The sequence below is a fragment of the Balaenoptera acutorostrata genome, chromosome 16, assembly GCF_949987535.1.
Source record: "Balaenoptera acutorostrata chromosome 16, mBalAcu1.1, whole genome shotgun sequence".
NCBI lineage: Eukaryota > Metazoa > Chordata > Mammalia > Artiodactyla > Balaenopteridae > Balaenoptera > Balaenoptera acutorostrata.
In genome coordinates, this window is record NC_080079.1 from 11,818,030 (window position 1) to 11,845,954 (window position 27,925).

The window sequence follows — 27,925 nt, forward strand, 5'->3', positions numbered from 1 at the left end:
GTGTGTGTGTGTGTGTGTGTGTGTGTGTGTGTGTGTGTGTGTGTTTAAAAGAGATTTTAAGGAACTGGCGATTGTGGGGACAGGCAAGTGGGGAATCTGGGGGTCAGGTCCCCAGGCTGGAGACTCGGGCGGCAGCTGACCCTGCAGTCTTGAGGCAGGATGTCTTCTTTTCCAAGAAATCTGTTAGTGGTCTTAAGGCCTTCGACTCATTTTATGAGGCCCACCCACCTTAATGAGGGTAGTGATCTCCTTCACTTCTACAGAATACCTGCACAGCAACACCTAGACTAGTGTCTGCTTAATAGCCGGGTACAATCACCAAGCCAAGCCGACACAGGAAACTAACCATCACACAGTGACAGAAGCAGTGGGATGAGGACGGGAGCTTGGGAGACCTCCCTGTAAGAGTGGGCAGGGGAGGGGGCGAGCCCAGGCCGCTCTGCCGGGACTGCAGCCCCGGCCACAGGAGCGGGCAGGGGGCGGATTGCAGCAGGAGGAGCAGAGCCTGGGAGGCCAGGTGGTGACTTCAGCTGCTCTTTCCAGGTATTTAATAATAAGGGGGGTAAACTGGGGATCGAGGAGGAAATGCCTCTTTTTGGTTTGCACTTTGTAGGCTCAGGAGAAGGAAGGAGCCAGGTGAGAGAGAAAGAGAGGTGAGGTAGACAGGAACAGGGAGGGGCTGATGGTAGGATTTCTCTTTGGAGAAGAAGAGACCTGCTTCCTCAGCAACAGGGCTGTGGACAACCCAGGGCATCAGGGTCAAGTGCTGGCTAGGGCAGGAAAGGACAGGAAAGGGAGAGTTCTAGAAAAAGGCCCTGTCTGCCTGGAATTCTTTTTACCATGCCCTCCCCACCTCCTTGTACCTCCTTAAGACTGCCTTTTTAGCCACACAAATTATTGCCATGAGAATAAATTATTATAAAAATTAAAGCAATACAAAAAAAAGAAAGACTGCTTTCCAGAGGCTCCGGGAACTCTGCCCCCCACTGTCCCGGGCGCCCGAGTATGGGGACCTGAGCAGATGACCCGTGGCTGCCTTCCCCTCCTTCCCACTGAGAGCGGGTGGCACCAGCTCTGGCCTCTCCTCTGCTCCTGGACCCTCGCCCTGCTCAGGACTCTCCCCCGGGACTGAAGCAGCCCTTCCTGGTCTCCACTGGTTCCTAGTGGGCAGCTTGAGTATCAGGAAAGTAGGGACACGCCCAACCTCACACACACACAGCTGGAGGAATTTTTTAATTTTTAAAAAAGCAACAAGAGTATAGAGCAGGGCAAACTCAGATCATCCTTACTCTTCTTTTGAGGCTTAACGCTTGTTTTTATTTTGAATTACACTGTGGGGAGGCACCACAATTTTTTCCACGCTTAGGGCCTCCAAGGGCTTAATCCAGCCCCGCCTCGCACCCCTCCACATGCAAACGTTTCAGTGCTCAGAGGATGTAGGGGCACAGCCGAGAAACAGAGGTGCAGCCCAGGAAGGGCACAAAGACACAAAGGGCATGTGTGCCCTGCTGGGGCTTCTTTTGTGCCACTTGGAAGTTCAAAACATGCTGGAACACGGAAAGAAAGGTATTTGCCTGGGTGACTCAGACATGTTCCAGCATTTTCCCACAGGCTCCTGCACATCCCAAAATAACTGCAACCCTGGATCCTGTCCCTTGGCATATGATTACGTTTGTATAACGTTACAGAGCGGCGGCCACACTCACACGGGCGCTGCAGGAATGCCCAGCCCACGACGGAGCTCCGTGCTGCATGGCTGGAGAAAAAGGAAGCACAGAGACCACAACATGAAGAAGTGCCAACTTGCCGGAATCATCCAGACCACCAACCAGGGCCGGGGTCAACGCCTACCTTTCATAGATGGGGAGAAAAAGGCCCAGAGAGGGAATCAGTTTGCCTAAACTTAACATTCTGGGGATTACAAGAGAAAGCTGGTGGGAGAGCTGGCTCTAAACTCTCGTCAACTAATACTGATGTTTATTTCTGAGTAAACGTCAATTTAGCCTTGGAATCCTAAGACCTTAAGTTCCTAAGTCAAAGGAACTTTAAGGGACCTTGGCCGTCCAGGGTACCCATGTGCCAGGTCTGGACAACAATGTGGGAATAAGGTGTCAAAATGGACCTGCCCTCAGGGGACTTACAGTCTTGCTTAGGAAGTGACTAAAGATATTAAAACAGCTGGAAGACAACTGTCCCCTGGCAAACAGACTGAAGGCTGTTGGGAATCTCGGGAAATGGAAGTTTGAGAAGAAGGGTACTGTCTGAGCCAGGAAGGTCTCACAGACAGGTAGGCCTCAAGGGTGGGCGCAGACTCGGGTGGGAATGGCTGGAGGGGAGCAGAGGCAAGGTGAGAGGGGGAGGGGCGCTCCAGGAACCTTTGGAAACCAAACCCAGGGGTCTGGGCGCCCAGCGTTGAGTCTGCAGGTGACTCTAGTATAGATGCCATTACTTAATAGTTCCGAGTTGGGAATTCCCTGGCAATCTCACTGCCGAGGGGGAACTAAGATTTCATGAGACGCGTGGCGCAGCCAAAAGAGAAATAGTTCTAAGTCACTTGTTTTATCTGAGAGACAGGAATAATCTCATAGGATTTGGACACCACATGTTAAAAAAAAGAACCAACGTTCTGACCAAGGAAGAGGTGAGAGGTTATCTCAAATTTCTGTGGTACCTCATGCGGAGTCCTTTCCTTCTTGGTGCTAAAGAAGATGGTGAGACCAGCATGCACTTCAGTGTCTCCTGGGCCTGGATTCAATCCTGCCCCTGCTCCTGGCTCTGCCAGCGCAAGTCACTTTCTTCGCCCATTACACGAGGACGTTAATTACAGCTAATGTGCCAGCAGGCACTCCTTTCACTGCTTCCCATGTCTGATTTCATTTAATCATTACCGCTCCCCCGGCCCCATTTTACAACTGAGGAAACCAGGAAAGAAAAGGCTATGTAACTTGCCCACCGTCCCAGAGCTTTTCCGTGAAGCTGTGATTTGAACCCAGGAGTTCTGAATCAAGCCTGTGTTCTAAACTATAATGTTCTCTTAAAGAGCACTGGGATGATTAAATAAGCCAAACTCCCCTGACACTAGGAGACACTCAGTGGCTATATGTCCCCTGACTCCTACAGGGGCAAACAGGCACGTTAACAAGAGCCTTGCAGCCAGCCCTGTGCCCAGCCGGTTGCTGCCATGCAAGGCCCAGGAACCACCAACACAGGTCGGGTAACTCCTGCCTGATATCCACGTACCATCTAATTTGGATGATTGGAAACATTCTAACTACGTTAAAGGGCTACCTGTTGATGATCTTCAGTGATAAAACATCAACCTAATTCAGTAACCACTTAAGAAGCCTTAACGTTGAGATCCGTTGAGAGTAGATGCCCAAGTCACCAAAAAGATGGTCACATTATCTTTGATTCATCTAAGAAATAGTCCAGTAAGCTTTTTTCCTATTTACAAATTTGCGTTTCTAGAATCTGTGGTGTCGTTAGCAGTCAGCTTTTACTCCTCACATGAGTTCACCCCGTAAAGATGTTGGCGGATTCCCATCGGAGTGACTTCAACCGTTCTCATGAAGCTGAGAGTGGCAAGCACACCGGCGTGTATTTTTGTGCAGCATCGTCAGGCACCAATATTAAACTCAATACAGTCATGAGGAATTCAGCTCAGGGGCTCTTAAGCCAGAGGGCTCCCTTGGAGTTCCAAGATCTCAGACCCATCTTTCTCTTCCTTCTCAATTTCAGGTTTATTTGGCAAAGGACTTAAGAAAACAAAATCTTGCACATCTCCACATTCTGGGGCGGTGGTCCTTCCCAAGCTCTTAAAAAACCTTAGCCCAGAACAATCTTCGTCCCCCCCAGTGGCTTCACAGTGCATCTGAACCCTAACCCCAGTGACTTCGAGGAACCCAATCTGGGAAGATAAACCTGGTCTCGGACTGGCTTGGTGACGCAGAGGAATGTCAGATAAAGATGACCCCAAGACTCTCATAGAACACGTGCCCAACCCCCAGTGACCTGGACTTCAGGGAACGCTTGGGCCAGCCTCAGACAATACTGGGAATTGTGCACTTTTGAACCCACTCAGCCCTTTAGTGAGGGCTGAGGATGGCCCAGGGCCAGGTGGGCAGAGATGCACCTCCGCTGGAGCAATCTGAAGAGGTGTGATGGGCACGTTCCCATCACCTGGGTTCACAGCTCTGAGTCTTCCCAGGTTGCAGCTGCAACCTGAGAATGAAAAATGAGCAAGACTCATTTTCTCATGGGTCGGGCCAGTAGAGATGTTACAAATCCCAGAGCAGGCTTGTAAATGTGTCTGTTTATTTTTCCTGAAGCCAGTGAAAGACCATCTTGATGCTGCCACTCTTCAAAATTTAGAAAGCACAGAAGACATTTGGAGTTACATTATTACTTTATTTTCCTTTTTTTAAATGTAGCATTAAAGTCATCCAACATACAGATATTCCTACGGCTCCTTACACATTTTATTCTATCTAAAGTTAAGTATTTTAGCTATGAGATGACAAAAATCATCCCATTAAAATGGCAACACGTCTGAAAACTGGGTTTCATATTTACTGATGAGAAATTGACTCCCCATCTACCCCCGCAAAAACTCCTTCAGTCCAGAGCTGTAGAAAGATAGTTCACATCCATGACTAACATGTGGGACCCATACAGAGAGGGCTCCAAAACAACAAGCTATGGGGTTAAACTTCTGTAACAAGCAACTTCTTTATTTGTACAGAATACGAATACAGAAGAAAAGCATCATTCTCCTTTCAGCCCTTTTATTAGTGTGTTTTGCCTCCACCCAAGTTACTGTGTACCAAGCGGCTATGAATAGTAAAAACCAACTGATTTTAAGTCCCTGAAATGCATGCAACTTAAAATTCTCTAAAGCACACAATCAGTTCCCAGTCTCCGGGGCTGATTTTTTATTTAGTGGAGACTATGGTGCTGCTGGGTTAGCAGCTGTGTCTGTCGTGCTGCTGGGGTTTGGAGTTGCTGCTTCTTTGGCTTCTGGCTGCTGGGTTTCAGTATTGGGATCTTCTCCATTTCCAGCACTTTTCTTGCTCTTGTCTGCTGTCACGGCACCCATCTCCATGATTTCCTGAAGTGGCTGATCGGTTTCAAGGGAGCTGGGCTGGAGTTCATAAACCTGGACTTGACCTGGGACATCTATTGCTTTCTGTTCAAGTTTTTCCAGGATGGTCTGAACCTTCCTGACGCCATCTCTCCTGGTCTGGCGGACATCAGCTCGTCCTTCTGGGTCTACCGAATCCAGGGCCAGTAGCTCTTTGGTCAGATACTCTTCTATCATCAGGTACTTTTTGTCCGTCTTCTTGCCTTCAAAGTTGTCCACAGCCTGCTCCAGCCCTTGCACCTTCTCCAAGATGGTTTCTATTTTCAGCACACCTGGATGTTTTGGGGGTACCTCAGCTTCTCCTGGTTTTGGGGTTGTGGCTTCTGCAGGGACAGGGCTGGGGGCTGCTCTCTCTTCTGCAGCCACGTTCTTGGGGGCAGAGGGGATGGCAGAAGGGGCGGGGCTGGGAGGACAAGGCACGGGAGTAGAGGGAACCTTTACTTCCACTTTCTCAGAGGGAGGCGGGGGCTTCTGCGAAACAGGTTGAGAATCCACCTCTTTGCGGATCACTTGAATTGGGATGTGTCCAGGAAGGAGATCTGGTCCAGCTGGGCCTGGCTTGCTTTCTGGCTTGTTTTCAGGTTGGGGAATAGGCGAAGGTTCTCGATGGGTCATGGGTTGCTGAGAAGAGGCAAGGACACAGAGATAGTTTTAATAACTGGCTGAGAGTCACAGGCAGTCGTTTGTAGCTAGTACTGACTAGAAGAAAACAGAAATGACTTTTTTTAAAGTTTAATAGCATAAGAGGGATTTTCAAAGTCAGCCAAACCTGTTACAAAATTGAAATATGATATTCATCATGTATGTGACCAAACCATTGTTATGCTTTCATTCGTTAACCTTGGTCTCTTGGTCTGTCATCTCTCACTGAATTTTTCTGGAGATGGTATTCTTACGGCAATGAAAAGAAAACCAATATAATTTTCTAAAATGAAAATACCAAAAACTCATGCTGACAGCTGAGTTACTTTACCTCAAAGCAAAGTCCTGGGTGACTCAGACTTTCAGGTGATGGAGCCATGGAGTAATAATTGCCACTTGCCCCCCTTCGTTACCCTGTGTGACAGTCTCTGCTCAGGGTGTGGCCTTCCCATCTCCTGTTTCAGAAAAGTTATAATCGTCTTCTTTTTTTTTTTTTTAAACCTATGACAGCCTTGTGGCTTCTGCCCAGACTGATGTAATTTTTGAGAATAAGCAAGATGCTGAAAATGGGTAACGCAGTAAGAATTCTGCTTGGACACATTTGTGCCAGAGCTAACATTCAGCAGTGCAGAATCTCTGCACTAACTACATTGGCTACAGAGGCTGAGATACTCTTTAATATGACTATAAGCTATAGCGATATTTAAAAAAATTAACTATGCTTGAAACAGAAATATCTTGGTTCACCTAGCATTTAAGTGAACATCTAAAACCCCCTTAAAAATCTCACACACTGATTTTATCAACTGGGAAATAGGAGTTGGACTACATTATTTCTAAAGTACTCCATATTAAAGACACTAAATCCCACTATAATGTTCAGTTAGGTCAAATCACTGAAGCCTCTAAAAAGGGATTTCTAAACAAGCTATAAAAGGGAGGCCACTACAAACGAATAAGATTAAGTGGAAATAGGATTAAATATTGTTTCACCAATTATAGAAAATATTGATAATATGGGAAAGATACGAGAGAAAACATCTCCAGCTTTGCAAATGGGCACTTCTTTCCCATTTGAAAGGATTACTGAGTCTGAGTAAGGATCTGATGGACGCTTGGCTGTTTGAACACCAGTAGCCTCCTTTTCCATCAAATCTCTTCTGCCAACCAGAAATGCCTAACTTTGGCCCTTAGCACTCATGAACCAGCCACACGCCTCTTCTTGGGTTTTAAAACAATGGCTGAGTCAGTGACTTTGGAAACACTTAAGAGGGGGTGCCCTATGGCTTGTACTCTTCAAAAATGTCAAGGTCATGAAAGCAGAGAAAGACTGAGAAACTGTTCCGGATTAAAGGAGACTAAAGGAAAACAACATCTGCATGCAGTGCTCATGATCCTAGATTAGATCCTGGAACAGGAGGAAATTGCTATAAAGGAGATCTGAAAATGGACTGTGTATGAGACAACAATGTTTTAAGGACGTTAAACCTCCTGCATCTGATAATTCTACTGTGGGTATGAATGAGAAGGTCGCTCTCTTAGGAAAATATCTGCTGACATATTTAGGGGTACAGGGCATGATATTTACAATCAAACCTCAAACAAAAAATATAGATAATATATGGAGAGAGGAAAAAATGACAAAGCAAATGTAGCAACATGTTAACAGTGAATATAGGTGAACCTTTGCTTTCATGACCTTCGTATATACTGGACTTCTCTTCTGTAAGGTTGAAATCATTTCCAAATAAAAAAGCAAACAAACAAACAAAAAAACAAAAAAAGACAATAAAAGGAGGTGTTCTGTTTGAGGGCCCTGAACAGGGTCACCATCTGTAGTAAGAAGATGCCCTGCATTTGTTTACAGGGCACTTTCCTTTTAAAAACTGTGACCAAGGGACTTCCCTGGTGGCGCAATGGTTAAGAATCCACCTGCCAATGCAGAGGACGTGGGTTCGAGCCCTGGTCCGGGAAGATCCCACATGCCACGGAGAAACAAAGCCTGTGCGCCACAACTACTGAGCCTGCGATCTAGAGCCTGCGAGCCACAACTACTGAGCCCACGCACCATAGCTACTGAAGCCCGTGCGCCTAGAGCCCGTGCTCCACAACAAGAGAAGCCACCGCAGTGAGAAGCCCGCGCACCGCAAGGAAGAGTAGCTCCCGCTCGCCGCAACTAGAGAAAGCCCGCACGCAGCAATGAAGACCCAACACAGCCAGCCATACATACATACATACATAAATAAATAAATGTAAAGGCACTTCCATAATGTTGAAAAAATAAATAAATATTTAAAAAACAATAAAAAATAAAAACCGTGGCCGAGAATTCACTCAGCAGCTGAGGGGCCCCGGCTGCCAAGTGTTCTTCGGCTAAAACTAAAAGACTTCCTCCCCCAGGAACCAGTGCCTGCACGTCTCTACTGAAGGATAAGCGGGCCCTGCCTGTAACTTTCACCAGGCAGGAAGGAAGGTTTCCCATCCGCCCAGCCAGCCGGGCATCGGCCAGGGAACATGGTCCTCTACCGCAAAGGAGGAGAAAGGAGTAAGACATGCTCCCTGTGGTCAAGGTCAGAGCAGAGCTGAAGAGAGCAGATGAACACTTTTGAAATAAATGCACAGAATAATCAGATGCTGAACTGTAAGGGACTCATACTAGGCACCGTGGGAAAGACAAGGAGGCTTCATGGAAGTGGCAAGACTGGCTTGTCCCTTGGAGGATGGGGACAGCTTGGATTGTGAAGGCATGTCAGGAAGTGGGTTCAGCACAAGCAAAGGCACAAAAGAGGAGACAACAGAGTGAAGGGCCTGCAGAGTGCAGGAAGGGGTGTGAGTGAGGCAGGAGACGAGGCTGAGGGTGGGGTGTGGAGGGACTGCAGGGCACTGCAAGGGTATGGTGGGCACTGAGACACCTGGGCCCCACGTGTGTGACGCTGTGTTCTGCCCGCTGTTTCCCACAGTGGCGGCTGGAGCTCTGCCCCTGAGGCAGCTGCAACGAAAAATGAGCAAAAGCTGTGGAAAGCACTGGAGGTTCACAGCCCTCGCCTGCATTTCTGCTGATGACCAGCCGTTTTCAGGATCTCGCTCTCCCCCAGTTATGTGCGTAAACCAGGAAAGGCTGGTGGGGCGGGGTGGGGGGGGGCGCGACCCAGGGCACCTGCACAGAGCTCCTCAGGCCCTGGAGAGATGCTGCCCCAGCTAGTCTGCCGACACCGACTCCCATACCTGAGGCCTGTCGACCACGGTTTGCACGCGGAGGGACGGCGGGGAGTGCACCGGCGTGCTGCTTCTGGCTGGAGAGCCCTCCCGGCTGGACGCGCCCCGGACGGGTGACCGGAACGGGGATGCTGCCCACATGGTCCGGGGCTCCCGGTCATCTCCCTGGATCTTGTGGTACACAGGCTGGTGGGTCTGGTATTCGCCCTGCTGAGCTGGGTAGTGGGTCTTCTGGGCGTGGTGGAAGGAGGGCTGGGCTGCCGGCCGGGGGACATTCTGCTCGTGTATCACAGGGATGGAGATGTAGCCCCGGGGCAGCTGGTGACTGCCCAGGCTGCTTCTGCCAGAGGAGGAGGGCAGGCTGGCCGAGGAGGACGAGGACGAGCAGTCCGAGGCAGCCGGAGACTGCGATCGCTGCAAGACGCAAAGGGTAGGTGCACAGCCCCGTGAATCACCCTCTGTCTGGCCCTCCGACCCTGTCCCCGTATGCGCCTGCTCTGGGCAGCAGGTTTAATACGACCTCCCGTCTGTAAGCCTTTCCATTTTCAAAATGCAGTGTTAAGACTGGGAGCTCAGGAGTTAAGAGGCCTGGGCTCAAATTCTTAACAGCTCAATAGCTTTAGGCGCCGCGTTTAAAATATAGAAAAGAGTAACTCCTCCCTCACTGGGCTGACTTGACGATTCGGTAAAATAATCCGTGCGTGTGTCCCAGCCCCAGTGCCACACACAGGAAGCGCTCGCTACATTTTATTTATTTTTGTCACTTCATTTCCTCTTTCCGTAACTCTTTTCCTGCTTATCCACAGAGAACTCAGCTGGGCACTGGCAACTGTGTCCCCTGTGTGGACCGAGGCAGGCCAGGCCCCTTTCCCTTCCCGACCACCTACTTTCTCTTCTAGAAAATCAGAAGGGTGTTTCCCCAGCTGGCTTCTAAGGGCCTTGCTAGCTTAAATTTGTTAAGGTTTCTCTGACTGATGTGTCACTTTTGATTTTTACAGCAAAAACATTACAAATTCAGGTACCGCTTCTCCAAGAAAGGGAAAAGAGCCTCCTGGTGTCCCACATTAACTATGATTTTTCACCCCTGGAGCAAGCATTTGTGCTCAAGAGCAGTGCAGGGGACACGATGGGATGGTGTGCAGACAGGAAAACCAAGAGGGCTTACGGCTCAGGATTCCTACTGGGGTCCACTGGCCTTCAAATCTCAGCTAAGAACTGGATTAAGAACTATTCTTTAGACATTAGTGCAAGAAGTGTCGGCTTCAGGCTTAAAACCTGAAAAGCAGCTGCCTTCCTGACTCCTAATTTTACATTTCCTTTTAAACTGTGGACACTGTAAGGGCAGGTATGCGGTCTCATTTTCACGTCAGTATAGCTCCAAGCAGTTAATACTTACCTGTAAACACTGAACTGAATGAAACAACACAGAGAATCTCTGTATTTCTGATACAGAAAGCTCGGTGGGTGTACGGGGCATCATCGCATGAGGAGCCAGAAGGCCAGGCTTCCAGTCCCAGCGATGCCACTTCCAACTTTATGACTTTGGACCAAGCTGTTTACCCTTCTGAGCCCCAATTCCTTAACTACCAAAATACACCATGATCCCTGCCCACCTGAAAAACCAACCTGTGAGACGCTGGGGGGACGCAGGGCTGTCTTGCAAGCGATCTTTGCTGGGTGACCTCTGACGCTGCAGGCCAGGCCCAGATGCCCCGCATCTCACCAGGCGTTGCCCTGGGCACCGCATCAGGGTCTGGGGCAGCCTAGGAAGCACAAAACCCGGCACCCCCGGGTCGCACCCCACAGGCCCGCGAGCCAAGCCTCTCCTTACCTCGGGTCCATGGGCGGCTGGGGGCTGGGCGGCCGCCTGTCCACACTGTTTATCTGGCTGGGCGGCTTCCGCCACTCCCCGCAGAGGTGACTGGGGCCTCTGCGGGGCCGCCGGGGCTACCTCGGTTTGGAAGCGCTGCGTCCCAGGCTGCGGGTAGGCGAAGACAGGATGTAGCTGCCGGCTCTGGGCACCGTCGTGGAGGACGGGGATGGGAATGTAGCCTGGCCGGAGCCGGGGGTACACTGCGTGGCCCTCCCTGATGGGCAGCGGCCTGGAGCCCTCCCTCGAAGGCCCGTTTGCAGAGGATGCGGTTTCCTAAAATAAAGAGAAACACAGACCTGTTAGAAACTGGGAAGGAGACAGCCCTGAAGAGGAACAAGCACGGCGCCGAGCACTCCCATCTTCCAGAGGGACCCTGGGTCCCACCGTGCCAGCCAGGGCAGCTGAGCACAGAAAGCGTGGGCGCCTCCCCTGACCCCCCACTTCTTACAGACGCCCCCTCCCCTACTGAAGCCGCTGTACGTACAGCAGTTTAAGAATCAGAAGCATCCAGAGGAAGCAGGGGAGCCAAGGTATCTGTTGAGCACAAGAGAAGTCCCAGTTTCCCAAAGTGGTAAGACGGGTTTCTTTTCTGGGTGACACGGCAGCAATGCATATAGAAGAGTCACTGAGCGCCTCCCAGATCTTCAGACCCAGATCAGAAGGTGCGAGGAGCATTCAATTCCAACTCCCTAAGCTACAGTCAGCTTCTCTGCTTTCTAAAAGGTCCTCACGTCTCCTAGCGATACAGACCAACGCAGGCCACAGCTTGGAAATCTGCCGAGAAGGGGCGGCAGCGGGGAGGCTGCCTCCTCAGGAATATTTTCAGAACAAGCTGCGAGAAAGGGAGATACACAAGGAATGCAGAAGCAGCACAGGATGAGAACAAAACCCGGGGATTAATTGTGCTGGTCTTGTGATGCCAACAAAGCTTGCTTGGCGAGGAGCGGCTGGGTCTCTCTTATGTCCTCTCACGAAGTTCTCCCTTCAGCGGCCTGGCTATTTTGGGACCCTTGAGAAGGCCAAGTTCCAGAGGTACCACAGAGAAAGATCTTGTTTCAGACAACAAGGCTGGCCCGTCACTCACCGGGCAATGTCACTTCTCACCAAGCAGAGGCTGGGCAACTGAAACCAGGGACCCCCACGGCTTCCGGTCCTGACGATGTCCTGAGCACTAGAGGGTCCTCTTACGGAGGAGGGGGCTGAGGATTTGTGCCACGTACACACACCCGAGTGGGTGAACTATTAAGAAGGAGCGTGATCCTTCCTCACGAGGCATCCCTCTGAACTGCAAATGAACGCCAAAAGCTGAGGGTCTAGGAGCTTCAGAGTGTAATTCCCAGTGGGGCAAAACCGGTCACAAGTAGGGAAAGCGGAGGGCTGACCCTGGAACTTAGCCCTTTCAGACCCATGAACTTGCTTCTCTCCTGCTGAGCCCCGCCCCAGAGGGCCTCCAGCACGAAGGAGAGGCCAGGGTGTTGCCATGTCCTTGGGGACGCCAGCAGACAGGCACTCTCAGATTAGAATACCCACGTGCTCAGGGCAGCGGCATTATTTTAGCCTGCTTAACTCAGGTCACCCAAGAGCAGGTCCACGCCTCACATTCAGAACCAAATTCCTGCCATGAGAGGGACACCAAAAGGGAGGCAGCAAGAGGGACCGAAGAAACGCCGTGCTGCTCGGTGCTGACTCACAACAGGCCGTCCGGGCATTTTCTCCACGCACTGGGCACCTTCCTTCCAGCCTGGAGCAGGGGCCTGGACAAGGGCCGGGGCATCATCTCTGCGGGCTTCCTCCTGGCCATGCACAAAAGCAGAGCTGAGCAGTCAGCAGCCCTCATCCGCTGACTGGCCCCTGGTGAACGTCCTGCTCCCGAGTTGCTTGGTACCATAGGATTACCAAACCAGCGAGGCACGATCCCTGCCACCTGGGGGCTGCATGAAACAAACAGGAAGCAAAACTACCTGGAAAGCACAGGAGGCCCTGCGGATGGGGGACCGCCTGGGCTTTCCTAGTAGGAGGGGGCTTTCCTAGAGAGGATGCAAGTTCATCCTTACCTCTGTTAGTAACAGTTCTTTCATCTGGGGTAATTCTCTTAACCTCGGTGAACCTTAATCCCCTTTTCTAGAAAATGAGCTAGCAACACCCACTTCATAGGACTGTCGTGAGGTTTTACGAGAGCACATCAAGAGGCACGCCCAAAAAAAAAAAAAAAAAAAAGGGATACCAGGAAGGCCAAAAGGCATGTGAATTCCCCCCCTAAACAGGCCCATGATTATGCTCCTCAGACCCCAAAGTGTCAGAGGAATCAAAGCTGAAGGACGAAGTTAACTGGTGGTGACTGGAGTAGAATGGTGACTGCACCTGGAGAAAACGGAGTCGTCTGGGAAGGAACCTTCGGAGGGGATGCAAACGTTCTCCGTCTTTCTCTGGGTGGTGGTAAACGGGTGTACATCCGTGTCGAAGTCTCTCACGCCATACACTTCCCTGGGACCCCCACACTGCCCCTCCCCTACCACATTCCACCCACACTGTCCAGACCGAACAGGTGAGGGCTGCCACCCCCAGCTTCGCCCCACAGCCGGCTGCTGGCTGGGTCTCCACCTCAGACCTTCCCGGGGCCTGGAAACCGTACAGAGGCCTGGCTGAGGCTTGCCCGCTCCTGGGGGAAGCCCCCGGATCCAGAAGGTACTGGAGCGGGCCTGCCACGAGTTGTGCTTTTTATGCATCTCCCTGAGTATATTTTGTGCCTCAACTGAAAGAGAAAAGGGAAGAAAAAGGAAGGAAGAAGGGAAGGCGGGCAGGAGAGCAGTTCCGCCTGCCCCAGGGGCTGCGACAGCAGAGCCGATACCTGACCTGGTCTTGAGAGTAGTGCCACGTCTGGGTCAGTGGAGGGAGCGTGCGGTCACCGCAGGCAGGGCCGGGGGTGTCAGGGGCCCAAGCTGGAAGGCAGGGTGGCTACGGGAGGCCTGGAGGCTGCTTTCCTACAGTCCTGAGGTCTGCACTCCTGGTTCCGTGTGAATTAACGACCCATTTATGCCATTTGATAAAAACCCACACATCTCTCATGATGGCCTCTGAAAGAAGGCGGGCTCCCTTGGCACTCTGGTGGGGGCTTTGTTTAGAAAACACTGCTTTAGGTAAGTTAAAAAGACCACCTCTCTTGTACAGAATAGAAAACTAACACTTCTACGTGAATAATTTAAACTGAAAATGAAACACCCACCCATAACAGGGTCTGCACCAGATGCTGACACCACCTCTCTTTTCTACTCTCCTCTCATCAGAGCCCTGTCAACAGCAAATGCTTCAGTTTTACTAACCAAAAAGCACTGCCCAAAAGAGTTAAATTGCCCTTCCTATCTTCTGTGGTGTTTTCATCACAGTCTAGTAAAAAAAAAAAAAAAAAGACGTAATTTTTTTCAAAGGAAAAAGTTTGGTTTTTTTTTTGGCCACGCCGTGCGGCATGTAGGATCAAACCCGCGCCCCCCTGCATTGGAAGGGCGGAGTCTTAACCGCTGGACCACCAGGGAAGTCCAAGAAAAAAGTTTTTTAAATGTTTAATATTTATAATTCTCCTAGAATATGACTAGAACATGTCTCCTCAGTCTCATAAGAAGTGTTCTTGAGTTCAAGCCCAAGCCTATTGGTTATACCAACCAGCATCTTTTATAGAAGAAAGGCACTACCTGCCCCACCCTGACTTCATTGGGGACTGGGGACTCCGTCTCCTGGGGGCTACACTTCTGTGTGACCCCGTGATAGGGACGGGGTGCCATCAGTCACCAAGCAGATGACGGCCAGCCCTGCCTCCTCGTCACCACCTGCCTTAGCTCCCTAAGGAGCCGTGATGGCATTACAGGAAGTGTTTTCCAGTCAGCTCAGCTCATTATCCTTATCTGTGGGCAGAGCCATAGGAATACATACATATGAAATCCAATTAGGAAATAAGAGCCTGACTTCCACTGCTTATCTCACTGCATTAATTTATAAAATGAACCGGTTCATGCTTCTTCTTTGTGCATTGCATTAAAATCCTCTGCGAGTGCCAAACAACTCCATGACAAGGCCGGGGAAAAAAAGCAGGGAAAACTACCTCAGGTGAGCCAAAGTCTGCCCTATCGAATACAAGATATTATTCCTAGACAAGCCTGGGGCCAGGTTCGGAGCTTGGATGAGCCCGTGGCTCACACAGGTCTTGTTTGCTTAACAGCACAACTAAACGTCACTACTGAGTTTTAGTAACAATGTGGGTGCTCAGGGGACAGCTAGGAGACTTGGAAAGAGGCTGCGCTTGGTCCTAAAGCTGGCTCTGCCCTGGAATATGTGCGCTACGCAAGCAGCTCACATCCCCTCCCTGGGCCTTAGTTTCCCCAGCTGTGAAACGAAGGGGAGGCCCAGAGGTTCTGTAAAGCAGTGGTTCTCAGACTCTAGGGGGCGTCCGGAGCGCCCAGGAAATGCAAAAAAGTGCAGACGCTACGCTCAAACCCCAACAAAGTCTGACTCAGAAGGTGTGTGGGCAAGTCCAGCCCCCATGGCACTGGGAGCACTGACCTAAAGGAGGTTCCTTGCAGCCCTGACGTTCTCCATGACCTCTGATTCCAAGATCTCTTCTAGCTCTAAACACCTACATAAAGCTCAAAAACAAGGAAAAGCTGACGTGGCGGAAATCGAAAAATGACCACTCTTGACTGTACCCAGTTAAATCACATTAGAACTCTCTGGAATTCAAGGTGCTCCAAAGTTTCATGAACCAAGTGAAGAGGAGGAAGCCGCTGACCGTGCACCTTAAAAGCAGGGCGGAACCATAAACCCTGAAAACGGCGCCCCTGTGAGCCCCGACCCCAGCTCCACGGTACAGTGCTCTTTCAAACGGGGGCTCAACACCTACATACCACAGTCTGAATGAAGGGGAACAGCGACAAAGGCAACTCTGAGGGCTGCCCTGCAGCACCTCCACCTCGACAGCCTGGAGTCCTAAGTAGGACACAGATTCTATCAACTGGGTTTTTAGGCCAGAAGAGTCTCACGCCTGCCAGGCAGTGACTTTTACTAAAGACACTTCAGAACTCCTAAAACAAAGAAAAAAAGATGGCGGGAAATAAGAATCCTGGGACTCCCCATTTAGTGAGGACATGGATCAAAATAAAGTGGCTTGGCTTGCCTCTTTCAGGCAGGAAGCAAAACAAAAGAAAAACTTCCTTCTAAAGCGCACATAGAGACCTGAGCTTCAACACTCTACCAAAACTTTCCATTTGGTATTACAGGCCACAGACATGAAATAAGGTATTATTGCCAATGTGATATATATAGAGATATCTACATCCCCACAGCCAAACTCAAAGTTCCCACTGGAATGTGGTAAAGGGTCTCTTCCACTGCCCCCAGCCCTGTTTGGGGCACGTAATGGACTTTGGGCAAATTCTGCATAGTTAGTAAAGTCCACATCCACCAAAGTCTGTTTACAGCACTCCTAGTGAGACAAGAGTCTGTGCTGTAAGCAATCTAGTCCCAGGTGCTTGGAGGTTTTAACTGATATGCCCTGTTATTAAAGTATGTATACTTATCTACAAAGAGTTACAGATGTAGAAAATAAACTTATGGTTACCAGGAGGTAAGGGGTGGGGAAGGGATAAATTGGGAGATTGGGATTGACACACACACATTACTATATATAAAATAGATAGCTAATAAGGACCTACTGTATAGCACAAGGAACTCTACTCAATACTCTGTAATGGCCTATATGGGAAAAGAATCTAAAAAAGAGTGGATATATGTGTATGTATAACAGATTCACGTTGCTGTACACCTGAAACTAACACAACATTGTAAATCAACTATACCCCAATAAAAATTACAACAACAAAAAAAGTATGTATAGTTGATCCTGGGATTACTGAGATGGGCGTCCCTATGTGCTTCTACTAGGGAAAAGCACATTTTTAAGATGTGCTTAAAATGAGAGAGATGAGCCCCTGTTTTCAAGTTGCCATTCGGGACTCCAATCCCTCCCTGCTGCTCGCCAGGTGTGTGCTCTCAGACAGGACTCCTTGCTACTAGGACTCAGTTCCCCCAGCTATAGAAATCCCCATGCCTTCCAGGGCTTTTTGCAAGATTGAAGTGAAATAAGGCACGAGAAAGTCTTTGTAAACTCTGAGCTGGGCCATGCCCTATACAACCACGTTCCTCCATTCCACAAATAGTTATTGACGGACCCAGCTTTTCCCAAGCAACAGTTGGTTGGGCCTATTGTTTACAGAGTTGTGAATTTGGGTTTAATTCCTCAGTGATCTCACCAAGTTGGTAATGAGCCTGTTAGAGTCTGAAGCCCCTTTATCTGAGAGTCTTAAGAGCACTAATTAGCAGGGATGGCACTTTCTCTGCTAAGAAATGTATCTAAAGTTTCACAACCTGGAAGCAAACACAGCTAAAAACAACTCTAGGGGCCTGAGCCCTAAACTCCCCTCTCCCTTCAACAGGCCCCAGGCGCTGAAGGGGTCTGCCTTGCAGACAAACTCACCTGAGAATCAACACGCAACCTGCAGTGACTGGTTCCTGCACACACGCCCCTGAGACCCAGGGGAAAGAGCCCAGCCAGGCTGGGGCAGGAGGAGCCGTCTGGGAGTAGAACATCTGCTGGTGTCCCCCTAATATTCTCAGTGCGTCCCCCCAGGGCATATAAGCAGTCTCCAGGCCACAGCTGGGTATGTCCCCTGCTGGGGAGAGCGTTCGGGGCTCAGAGTCCCCCATGGGCCCCCTGGATCCCTCCTCAAGGATACCATGGAGCAGATGTGGCCCAAGGTCACATGGGAAGTGACTGCAGAACCAGGAAGAGAATCCCGGTCACTGGAGTTCAGCTCCTGAACTCAATGGCTTCAGGGAAATTAAAAACTACCTACTTCCTCTTCAGGAAAAAAAAAAAAAAAAAAGGGGTAGGGATCAATCTAAAGCCATAAATCACAGACGGAAAAGTACCTGAAATTTCCATATTAGGAAGCGAAATCTTGTCTGAATTTAGATAAAGAGAACTCTTCATCCCCATGGACACATTTCCATGGGTTTCTCAAGGTTCTTTCTCAGACTCAGGTAGAACACTGTTCAGTCACCGGGCTCCTCCATCTGAGATGTCAACCATGCAAAGCATCTGTTGGTATCAGGGTGCTGGGCTTCACTGGACATGTATTTTGTACAAAACACAGTTTCGCAAAAGAAAAAAATCTCCAATTCATCAACCACAGCTCCGGCAAGGGGAGACTCTGACAGATGGTGGCAGTCTTGGGGGGATTGCTGGAGGGACTCCTCCCCGACCCTAAGCAGCCTGTCAAAGCATTCCTTCCCCAGCAACCACCCTCCCCCAAAAGGGTGGTGGCAATTAGAAACCCCCTGCCTCTCTCCTTCCACCCACGGTGACATTTCCCCGCCTTAGGGCAGGGTCCAGTACACCTGTGCAGACGGCCGGCCCCTCGTTTAACGTGGCTCCGTTTCCCCCCAACACCACTGGGCACTTGGCTCCTGCTGGCACGGTCCTCGCGCCTGTGCAGAGACTTGGAGGGAGAGCCCCGCCTCAAGCAGTCGGGATTCAGGGTAAACACAGCGCCCCCTGCAGAACACAGGATACACAATTCCCATGGCCCATCTTGGGCAGCGGATCTGGGGTGAGTCCACAGGCTGATGAGGCTGTGGGCTGCAGGTCTGGCTGAGGCTCCAGAGGGCCAACAGCCTTCATCTGCCCTCACGCCGAGTTACTGCCCAGCACCTACCACCCCCACGAGGGACACGGGAACCCCCCGGGAAGGGTGCTGAGGGTGTCCGGACACTGGTGGAAGGAGAGTCAGCTAAAGTGGTCCAGGGGCGATAAGAAGAGGCCTTGCCTTGGGAAACGAGACTTCATACCCATCCGGGAACCAACAGACCCACGTCCAGCCAGCACTGTCCACTCTGTGGGGAAGCCAAGCGCCTGTGAATCCCCTCCGACTTCTTGGCGAAGACTGGGACTGTCCCCACGGACCACACACATGCCTCAGGTCAGGCCCTGGCTCATCACTTTCCCGATCCTCACGACCCTGCTGGACAGGTACTGGTGTATGCCCATTTCTCAGAAGGAGAGACTGAGGCTCGGGGAAGGTGAGTGATTTACCTGAGATCACCAGAACCCAGGTCTGTCAGATGCCAAGGCCGGGGATATGTTAACCCTTTCACTACTCCTGCCACCCCTGTACACTGTGTGATAATGATTGGCTAATGTCTCCAAACCCTTCATCTTCTTGGGGTAAAACGCAGCAGGAGGGAAAGCATTTCATTTCGCCCGGTGGAGCTGGGCTGAGGCGCAGACCTGGAACATTCAGTTCGAGTGTGGTCTGGGTCAGGGAGCCAGGGCTTGATGCTGAGTCACTGCCTGGCTGAGGCAGGACAGCGAGAGCGGGGCTCACCTCTGAGTCACCACAGCCCCAGGACTCCACACAAGCCCAGCATGGGGCCTCTGCAGGGAGAGAACCCAGGTCTAGCCCAGCAGGAGAGCCGGTCCTGCTCTGACACTCAGGCTCCATGGGACAATCTGGAAGATTCAAAAGCGACGTGGCTGCCTTCTCTGCCACACACACGTCCTCTCCTTTCTTCCTGCCGTTTCCATTTCCAAACTATTCATTCATTCTTTCTTTCTTTGTCCAAGAAGAATTTTTAAAATAACTGAAAAGAACAACAATTCTACTTTAAATTAAATTAAATTAAATCTTCAAGAAGCTGAGAAAGTTACTTCAAAATAGGAAACGTTTGTTCTTCAAAAGGATGCTAAGGCATTTTCAGGGGAAAGTCTCGCCTCAATCACTGGGGACACAGCTCTGCGTGGGGAGCTCCCGGGAGGCGCGGTTTACAGGCTCCTAATGTAGGCAGCAGGCAATCTACAATCCTGGGCGTTTCAGAACTGACAGTGAATAAGAGGCTTCGCTCTGCAGCGTCTGATCTTACTGCCAGCCTCATGGACAAAAGAACTGGAGAGAGACTCCTTCCGTGGCGCCGGGGCTGCTCTCTGCCGCTGTGGCTTAGCGGCGTCTGGCTGTTGCCAGCGACCGGCCTCCCCGGCAGGCCTGCTCCAAGATGCTGTGTCACTGGCGGGGACAAAAAAGGGCTTCTCCAGACCCGTAAGGATGAATTTAGGGAATCAATACCAAAGTCCCCTGTGGGGAAAAGGCCATTCAGAAATTCAATAAAAAGGAAGCGGCTCCTGGGAGACATTTGGGAGCAGAAGACAAGACCGCTTAGGAACCAACAGAAGGCTTCCCGCGACACGCACTTCAGTAAGGGATGCTTTTCTTCAGCCCGCGTGTCCACTCCGGAGCCCAGGCCCATGTTTTACTCTTCCCCACGCAGAATCCTTCACACACTGAGCCTGTAGACCCTGCCGGGCTCTGAGAGGCAGAAAGGGGAAAGAGACGCAGACTGTATCTCTGGGACTCCCATCCCACAGGGACGTGACCCCAAGGCAAAGCAGAAAGGTGCTGCCTTTTGGAAGAAAGATTCGAATTGAAGTAATGTGGAGTCCAGAGCAGGGGCAGCCTACTTCACCGGAGAGACGGAATAAATGCTTTGTGGAAAATGGCACCGAAGGAGGCAGAACTGTCCTCTGTGTGGCCTTTAACACCATGACTTGGAGAGAGCAGGTGCGCAAAAATGTCAGAAGAGATGAATGAGTGAAGACTGGGGCCCATCTTCTAGGTTCAGACCCAGGCTCAGGAAACGAGCCAACATTTCTGATCGGCTGTAAGAGATGGACTCAAGGCTGTTTATCAGCAGAACTGTGCCTGGCAAGCTTGGAGCATAAAGGACTGACTATAAAGAAGCAGCCAGGTCCACTAGCGGCAAGCCTGTCTGTCACCTGGGGGGGGGGGGTTGGGTAAACCTCTGGCCACAACAGTCTTTCTGTCTCGTCATAGCTGAGAGGCCAGGCACATCCTCTTTCTCCAAGTCTGTTTCCTCGTGCATAAGGTGAGCCTGATAGCTTCCACCTTAGTGAGCTGCTCTGAGGATTTAAAGAGAGAAGGTTTGGAAAAGCACCCACCTGCGTCTGGCACATATCTATAAATATGTCGACAGACAAAAAAATAGTTCATCCCTTCCTAAAGAAATTCTCTCTGCTTAAGCTTTTACAAGCTGCCTGGCTTGCTGAAAAGCTGCCAAGGCCCCCAAAGAAATTGTCATAGAAATATGTGAAGACTTTAAGAACACCAGATATCTCACGCAGCTGCACAACGCCAAACAAGGGCTAGAGATCAGCTTCCACATCTGCAAAAGGAGGGGCTTTGGAGCCTAGCTTCAAAAGTCCAGCTGTGAATCTGAGGGCTGAGGCACAGAAGGGTGTGTAGACTTGATTCACGAGCAATGGGGAGCCGGGAGGGGCTGGAGAATTCCTCAGTCAGGTATGAGAGAGGTTTCCTCGGTGTCCATCAGCACCAGAGGGTCCTCGGAGGCTCCTAATAAGCAAGGCCTTTGTCTTCTGCTCCCAGTTTTTCTATAGAAGGTGTCTTAAATATGTTAAGAGCAACATGAAAACAGCAAAACTATGAAGGAGAAAGAGTAGGTTTGGATTACGCATGGTTTCTTAATTTTTATGAAAAACACCAGATCATTTTAAAATGTCAATAGGAAGTAACAGACATGCAGAGTGGTTTATATAAGGCAACTGTGTGTCATTCCAGAAACGAGGACAGCGCTAATCAAGCCTCATGGGTGGTATGAAGCCTTCTGACTCACAGGCAGCCCAACAGCAACAAACAACCAAGCCTTCCCGGCCCTGGCTAACGTCAAACGCTGCCACGGTTCCCAGGCACTGACTCTACCCTTGTAAAGGGTAAATATACTCCACAAAACAGGGGACAAGTTTTGCACAGTTCTTGCATAAGCCAAACACAGACTGTTTTTTAGAGGGGAAAATGAAGGTCCTGGATGAGCTGGACTCATAAGGCATCTGGCCATGTTCTTTATCCACCCCCAGCAAATCGCTATTCATCAGTCATAAAGAAATTTGCTCCAGAGTAACTGCAACTTGCTGGAAATACAAAGGAGAGAATGGCCACTCATTTCCTGACTGTGTTCCGATTCTAAGAGGCACAAGAGCTTGCAGTCAATCTGCAAAGAACAAGGTGATCTCATCTTTAAGAAAATTCAGGAAGCTCTGCTGAACATGAAGGGGAAGAAGTGGGGCTCTACTTCAGTCGACATTCAAAACATTTCCCATTTCCTCTGAAAGGATGTTCCTACCTGTCTCTCACAGAGCCTGAGGATAATCTGTCAAATTACTGTGGTAAGATTCTGCCGGCAGCGGAAGACAAGAGGGAAAGACTCTGGCTTGCTTCTTCCTGGGGTTCAGGAGGGTCTCGGGACCACCTCCCCACACCCGGCACTGGCACCCCACCAGGCTCCACCCCTCCCCACGCCACCCCTATCTTCATTCCCAGAAGCCACGCACCGGGTGAGTTTCACCACGAAGGAAGAGAGGCCCCCGTGATGGCTCTGCAGGTTAGATGTTGAGCAGGCCCCTTGAGGATGCCAAGGCCTACGCAGGCGCACATGAAGTCACAGCTCCCCCTCCCCCCTAAGAAGTGGGATCATTGTCCTTCGGTGGCTCCCAAATGCCAGACTGCTGGAATCAAGAACCAAGAGGGAAGCTTTTTTGACATACAGATTTCTGGGCCCTACCCTGAGCAACTGGGATTCAACAAGGGGGTACCCAGCTGGCAACCTGTGTTCTTAAAAGGCTTCCCTGGAGACTGCCAGGCTTGGGAATCCGTGCCGGGGACCTCCAAGACCGGCAGAGCTAGAACAGCCCTGCTCCTCCAGGGAGGAGGGTCTCGCTCTGGTCCCAGGAAGGTTTGTGAGGGAGCAGCACAGCGCCACACTCCAAAATATCTGGCCTCTGTTTATTTAGCAAGAGAGCCTGGAGGAGTGGCTGCACAGAAACTGTACATCCCCTGATTCCAAAGTGGATGTCAAGCTCTCTGCCAGAGATGGGGCCTGGACTGGTATGCAATTGCCAGGAGATTAGTGGGAAGCCCACGTGTGCAGAAAATCGATATCCGGGAAGACTGCAGGTTCAGTTGCTCAGAGTGGAGCTGGATTAAGCCCAAAGCCTTTGCCTCTAGCTGTCCTGCCTCCGCAATGAAGGGCAAGACACTCGCTTTCAGTTGCCGCCTCTGTAAAAATGGGATGGAGAGTCACTCTAACCACCTCAGGGGAATGAGAGAGGATCAATCGTAAGACAACAGAGGATAAGACTAAACCAAAGTTCTAATCTTTTTCTTCTTTCCACGGAAGCCATTTCTGTACCTACATGGTTAAACTGTAAACACCCAGAAGCTGTCTTCTCCAGAAGAGGGCTTTCTCTGTTTTTCATGCTCAATGAATAGCTCTTTATTGATTGACAGCATCTCCTCTTGAAAGTAAGGATGCTCAGAGGGTCCTCTTAGCTCAGTTCATCTAAAATCACCCTTTGTTTTCTGCCAGAGCCCTTTTCTCATTCCACATTAAGAAACCAAATTTCGAATATAAAGTAACAGTGAAGGATTTTCCATTTTATTTACTCTGGAGTAAGGTGTCATTCATATAAGTGAAAGTGAATTAGTCACATAGATGTTCTGTGTATATCAAAGCACAGTCTTGAAAGCAATGAAGCCCAGAGCTAATGAACTGAATGTTAGTTTTCTCCTTATGTTTTGGTACCCATGCTGAGAAATCTCAAGTAATTAATTTGGTAAAGAGAGCTCTTTTCTTGAGTTGATCACATCCAGCCATCACCAACTAAGTAGTCACAGAACAGAAGTCAGCCACCCAATACTTGATGGTTGGGAGGACACAAAAATTATCAAGTATTCCAGCCTGCACGCTTCATAGTTTCATAAAAATGTAAGACACTTCTACCTTCTTCTGAACAGATACACTGCCTCTTATTAGGACTTTTCAGTGTAGTTCTCTCTTTGCTCTTGGTACTAGCTGAGTGGCCTTTGGAAACACACTTGAACTCTCTGGGGTTTTTTTGTTTTTTTTATAAATGTATTTATTACGTGGGCTCCGTAGTTGTGGCTCACGGGGTCTAGAGCCCAGGTTCAGCAGTTGTGGCACACGGGCTTAGCTGCTCCAAGGCATGTGGGATCTTCCCGGACCAGGGCTCAAACCTGTGTCCCCTGCATTGGCAGGTGGATTCTTAACCACTGTGCCACCAGGGAAGCCCCTCTCTGGGTTTCTTTCTCAGAAAAATAAAGAGGCTGGGCTAAAAGATCTTTAAGGACCTTTCAACTTTAAAATTCTGACTGTTAAATTTTCAAATCAACTTTTCCAGCATCAGATTTCTGATTTAGTAGCTCGTATTTTCTACTTGTCGAGAACAATAATAGTAACTCAACCTGTTTTTTTCCCCCTTGAAAAAGTTTATAAAACCACAGCCTAACCCATCCACTGTACAGGTGCACAAAGATCTCAACGTGCTGGGTGAGTTTCATGTTGAAAACAAAGTGCCAGCAAGGTGGGACTTACACTGCACTCACAGTGGATATGTTCAGACTTGATCTTCACTCACCACCAAGGATGCCAGCGGATTCTGACCGTCCCTGTCTCTATAGGAAGGAAGCCTCAAAATGATATTTTTGTTTTTTGTGTTTTTTTGGCCACAGTAAAGATCTACATCCTTGCAGGCTGCAGTAACAGAGCTGGTTTGAAATGAGCATCAGTTTCACTCAATAATGGGCTGAACAGACAAGCAAAAAAGTATATATGGTTATGCCCAACCCAGCTAATTATAGCCTCTGGTACTAATTTTCAAAAATAAATATACAATTAATTTCTTATAAATGTAAGCTGCTGAATTTACAATGTCTCACTGTTGGGCACCAGAGTCTTATAAATATTTTTAAGAAAAAACTGCATAAAAATGAAGGTGGATAACACAGATCTTTCTTCTAAAATAATGATTTATAAAGCATTTTTAATTTTGTGAATTTTTAAATCTTCAAAATAACTTATCAGCTCTTTATGACTTTTATTTTTATTTTGCCCAGACAACGTAACACTACCCTTTAAGTATATTTCTCTTTGCCAAGCTTTATATTTCGAAAAAGCTCAAATTTATAGAAAATTACAAGAGTAGTACAATTAGTTATAATTTTTTAAGTTAACAGACTCATTCCAAGTTTCCATTTTCAAATTTTCATACTTCTAAGGATTAAGTAGTATATATCCCTGCATATACGTAAATGAGGCATCCTTCTAATACAAAAGTATTACTACACAGTTATTTGTGTATTAGAAACAAATCCTAGGTATTTTAGTAACATAACAAGGAAGGGAATGTATTGCCATTAAAAAAAAAAAGTCTCTTTCTTGCCAGTGTGAGGCAATGTCTAAGGCAATAGCCAACTAGGAGACAGTCCCACATCTTTAGTTTAGAAACTGCCTGGAAGAACAGCATCTTGTTTTTAACAAGTCATACTAGAATATATTCTTAGTGAAAACAGTTTCAACCAATAATACAATTTTAATTTCAAATACAGAATGGGAAAAAAAAAAGGAATGAATTTACATCCAGTCTCCTGAGTCACTCTGTGCCTGAGATGGGAGGGTGAAGTCAAGACACCTTCAATCAAATTCAGGAACTTTAGGGGGTAAAATTCCTAACAGACCCTAACAGACCCCCACCCCAGCTTGCCAATGGCCCCCCGGCGTCCGCCAAAGCACGGTCAGCAGGGTGAAACCAAGATCTCGGCCCTGGAAGCCGGGCGGAGGCTGCGGCGGGGCCTGGCCTGGGCCTCCGATGCTGACCAGGCCGGCCTCCCCTCGTCTCCTGGCCCACGGCCCCTCGAATCGAGCCGGTGGACCGGACCTGGCGCCACCGCGCGGGTCCCACTTCCCGCCCGACCCCCGGAAACCAAACGCGGCCCAGGGAGGACAGTCCTCTCCCGGACCTCCCCCTCGCCCCGACGCCGGCCAAGGGAGGGGGCTCGTGTGGGGGGGCAGCAGGCCGACCCCCTGAAAGCTGGTATCCTTCTGGGGGTCCGTGCGTCCCAGGCGGCCTTCACTGACCTCCGGGGCACCGGCTCAGGCGGGCTACGGCCGGCGGGCATCTGGCGCCTCGCCTCCCCGCAGCCCGGCCCAGTCCAGCCGCCCCCTACGGCCCTGTCCCGACTGCTGGCCGTCGAGGGGGGGCCGCTGACCCGGCGGCCTGCGGCGCGGGCCCTGCTCACCTTGGGGACCTCGGGGGGTACGCGTGGGTCGTTCCACGTCGTGGTGCGGCTATTGTGGTCCACGAAGAAGGGCCAGCCGGTCTGCGGGTCGATCTTGATTTCCCAGCCAGGGGGCAGGGGGTCGCGGTCGCCGGCGCCGCTGCCGGACGCCATCTGCACCATGGGCGAGTGGGTGGCAGCGCTCATGCTGGGTCGGGGTCGGCCCAGAGGGGCGGCCGCCGGGGTGCCGGATCGCGGGGTGCCGGGTCACGGGGTCGCGGGGTGCCGGACCTCCAGGTGCAGAGTCGCTCGCTGGCCGCGGCCGGAGCTAGAGTCGTGCGCGCCGCCGACGTGTCCGGGAAGCCGGCGCCGGGCACCTTTATGAATTAAAGGAGGGGGTGACGTGGCCGTAGAGGGCTGGAAGCGTCTGGAAATAGCCTCCTCGCTGCCAAAGGGAAAGGAGGAGATAAAGGGAGGTAGCAACTGGCCAGCTAGAAACTTCTGGTCCCATCCAGATAAGTTGGCGGCGGCGCCGCTTGGATGTGGAGCTCCGCCCTGAGTCATCAGCTATAATCGTGGCGGGGCGGGGCGGGGGCGTGGGCAGGGCGTGGGCGGGGCCTCGGCCAGCCCGCCCCTCCTCCACCCCTCCACCTCCTCCCCAGCCCCAGCTTCCCCGGCGGGGGTCCCCCGGCCGAGATGGCCCTGGGGTGGGCCCGGTACATCCGCGGAGTACGCGGCCGCCGGCCGGCAGGACTAACGAACCCCGGGGACGTAGTCTGTGTGTCCTGGGCCGGTTTCGGTTTTCAGACTCGTTCCCTCTTCTTCGAGCCGCGTGGGTGTTCCCGGGACTGGCTCCTTCGTATAAAAACAAAGTCATCGTTAGCCTTTAAAGTCGCTGGATTTAAACTCGAGTCTCTCCCACCTCCCCTTTGCATCCCCATATACTGATACTCCAGGATATTGGCGTCCCTCAGTTACGTTTTAATCACTTTTTTCCATAGGCTTAAGGGCCGTCCGGAAGGAGCTCTGGAATGTTGATCCGACACCATCACCAAGCCAGGGAGAAAATGGAAGTACAAATGGAAACTCACCTGCCTTTCTTTTGAAACCTAAAGAAAGATTGCATCAGCGCATGGTTTTATGCTCCTGAACCTCAAATCTCAAATGTAGAAACTATCATTGCATTGAACAACTTTAAAGAAAAAAAAATATTCTTTTGGGTTTGGGTCTTTTTTATAGTGGAAGTTGGTTCTTGCTATCTTAATTTGACCTTCATTTGGAAAGTAGGGGAAAATTCAAATCAGGAAAAAATTGTGTTTGGTTAATTCAGTGGTGGGTTGCACTTGTAACCTCAGCCAAGCACCTCAATTCCTCTGGGAGAGAGAGTGCGCCCCCAGAGGCAGAATGTTTGGGGGGGGGTCCCATTTTAGATCCTTAGGCATGCAGACTCATTCCCTTAGCCAGAAACATTTTGAGAAGTTGCCTTGGACTAATATTGGGCCCAACTTTCCAACTCAAATGCAGAGAATACTCTGGAACCCTCAGAGACAACACCTTTTGTGTCTTCCTGCCCTCATATGACTCCTTTTGGAGCAAATGCTAGAGAGGCCTGCCAATCACTTCCAATGGAATGATTCTCACTTACATAGGTCTACTTATTAGCTTTAAAGTACAAAAACTCAGTTTTGTGAAAACACAGAGATGATTAAGCCCCCGGGACTGACTCAGGTCACCAAACAAACGAGAATGAGTTATAAACCCAAATGCCAGTGCAGTAATTTACCATAAGAAGTATTACTATTGAAGGAGCTGGACCCTCAAGTGCGCTAGTCAGTGGCTCTCTTATTCTTC

At 50.1% G+C, this 27,925-nt stretch overlaps 1 protein-coding gene across 1 annotated transcript; it reads right to left on the reverse strand.

Moving 5' to 3' along the window:
- Positions 1 to 4,386: 4,386 nt before the first annotated feature.
- Positions 4,387 to 27,125, reverse strand: BAG3 (BAG cochaperone 3). Its single transcript, XM_007173186.3, has 6 exons — positions 27,053 to 27,125; positions 26,837 to 26,929; positions 26,096 to 26,519; positions 10,830 to 11,144; positions 9,008 to 9,412; positions 4,387 to 5,761 (listed from the first exon to the last, which is right to left on the reverse strand). The coding sequence occupies exons 3-6, from the start codon at positions 26,279 to 26,281 to the stop codon at positions 4,946 to 4,948; spliced, it is 1,722 nt and encodes a 573-aa protein (XP_007173248.2). The 5' UTR covers positions 26,282 to 26,519; positions 26,837 to 26,929; positions 27,053 to 27,125; the 3' UTR covers positions 4,387 to 4,945.
- Positions 27,126 to 27,925: the final 800 nt, after the last annotated feature.

Excerpts from the sequence above, each read along its gene's own strand:
- BAG3 (XM_007173186.3), bottom strand. The coding sequence starts at position 26,281 with ATGAGCGCTGCCACCCACTCGCCCATGGTGCAGATGGCGTCCGGCAGC. Across the intron at positions 9,413-10,829 it reads CAGCCGCCCATGGACCCGAG|CGATCGCAGTCTCCGGCTGC; the intron begins GTAAGGAGAGGC and ends TGCGTCTTGCAG. Across the intron at positions 5,762-9,007 it reads CCGTGGTCGACAGGCCTCAG|CAACCCATGACCCATCGAGA; the intron begins GTATGGGAGTCG and ends GCCTCTTCTCAG.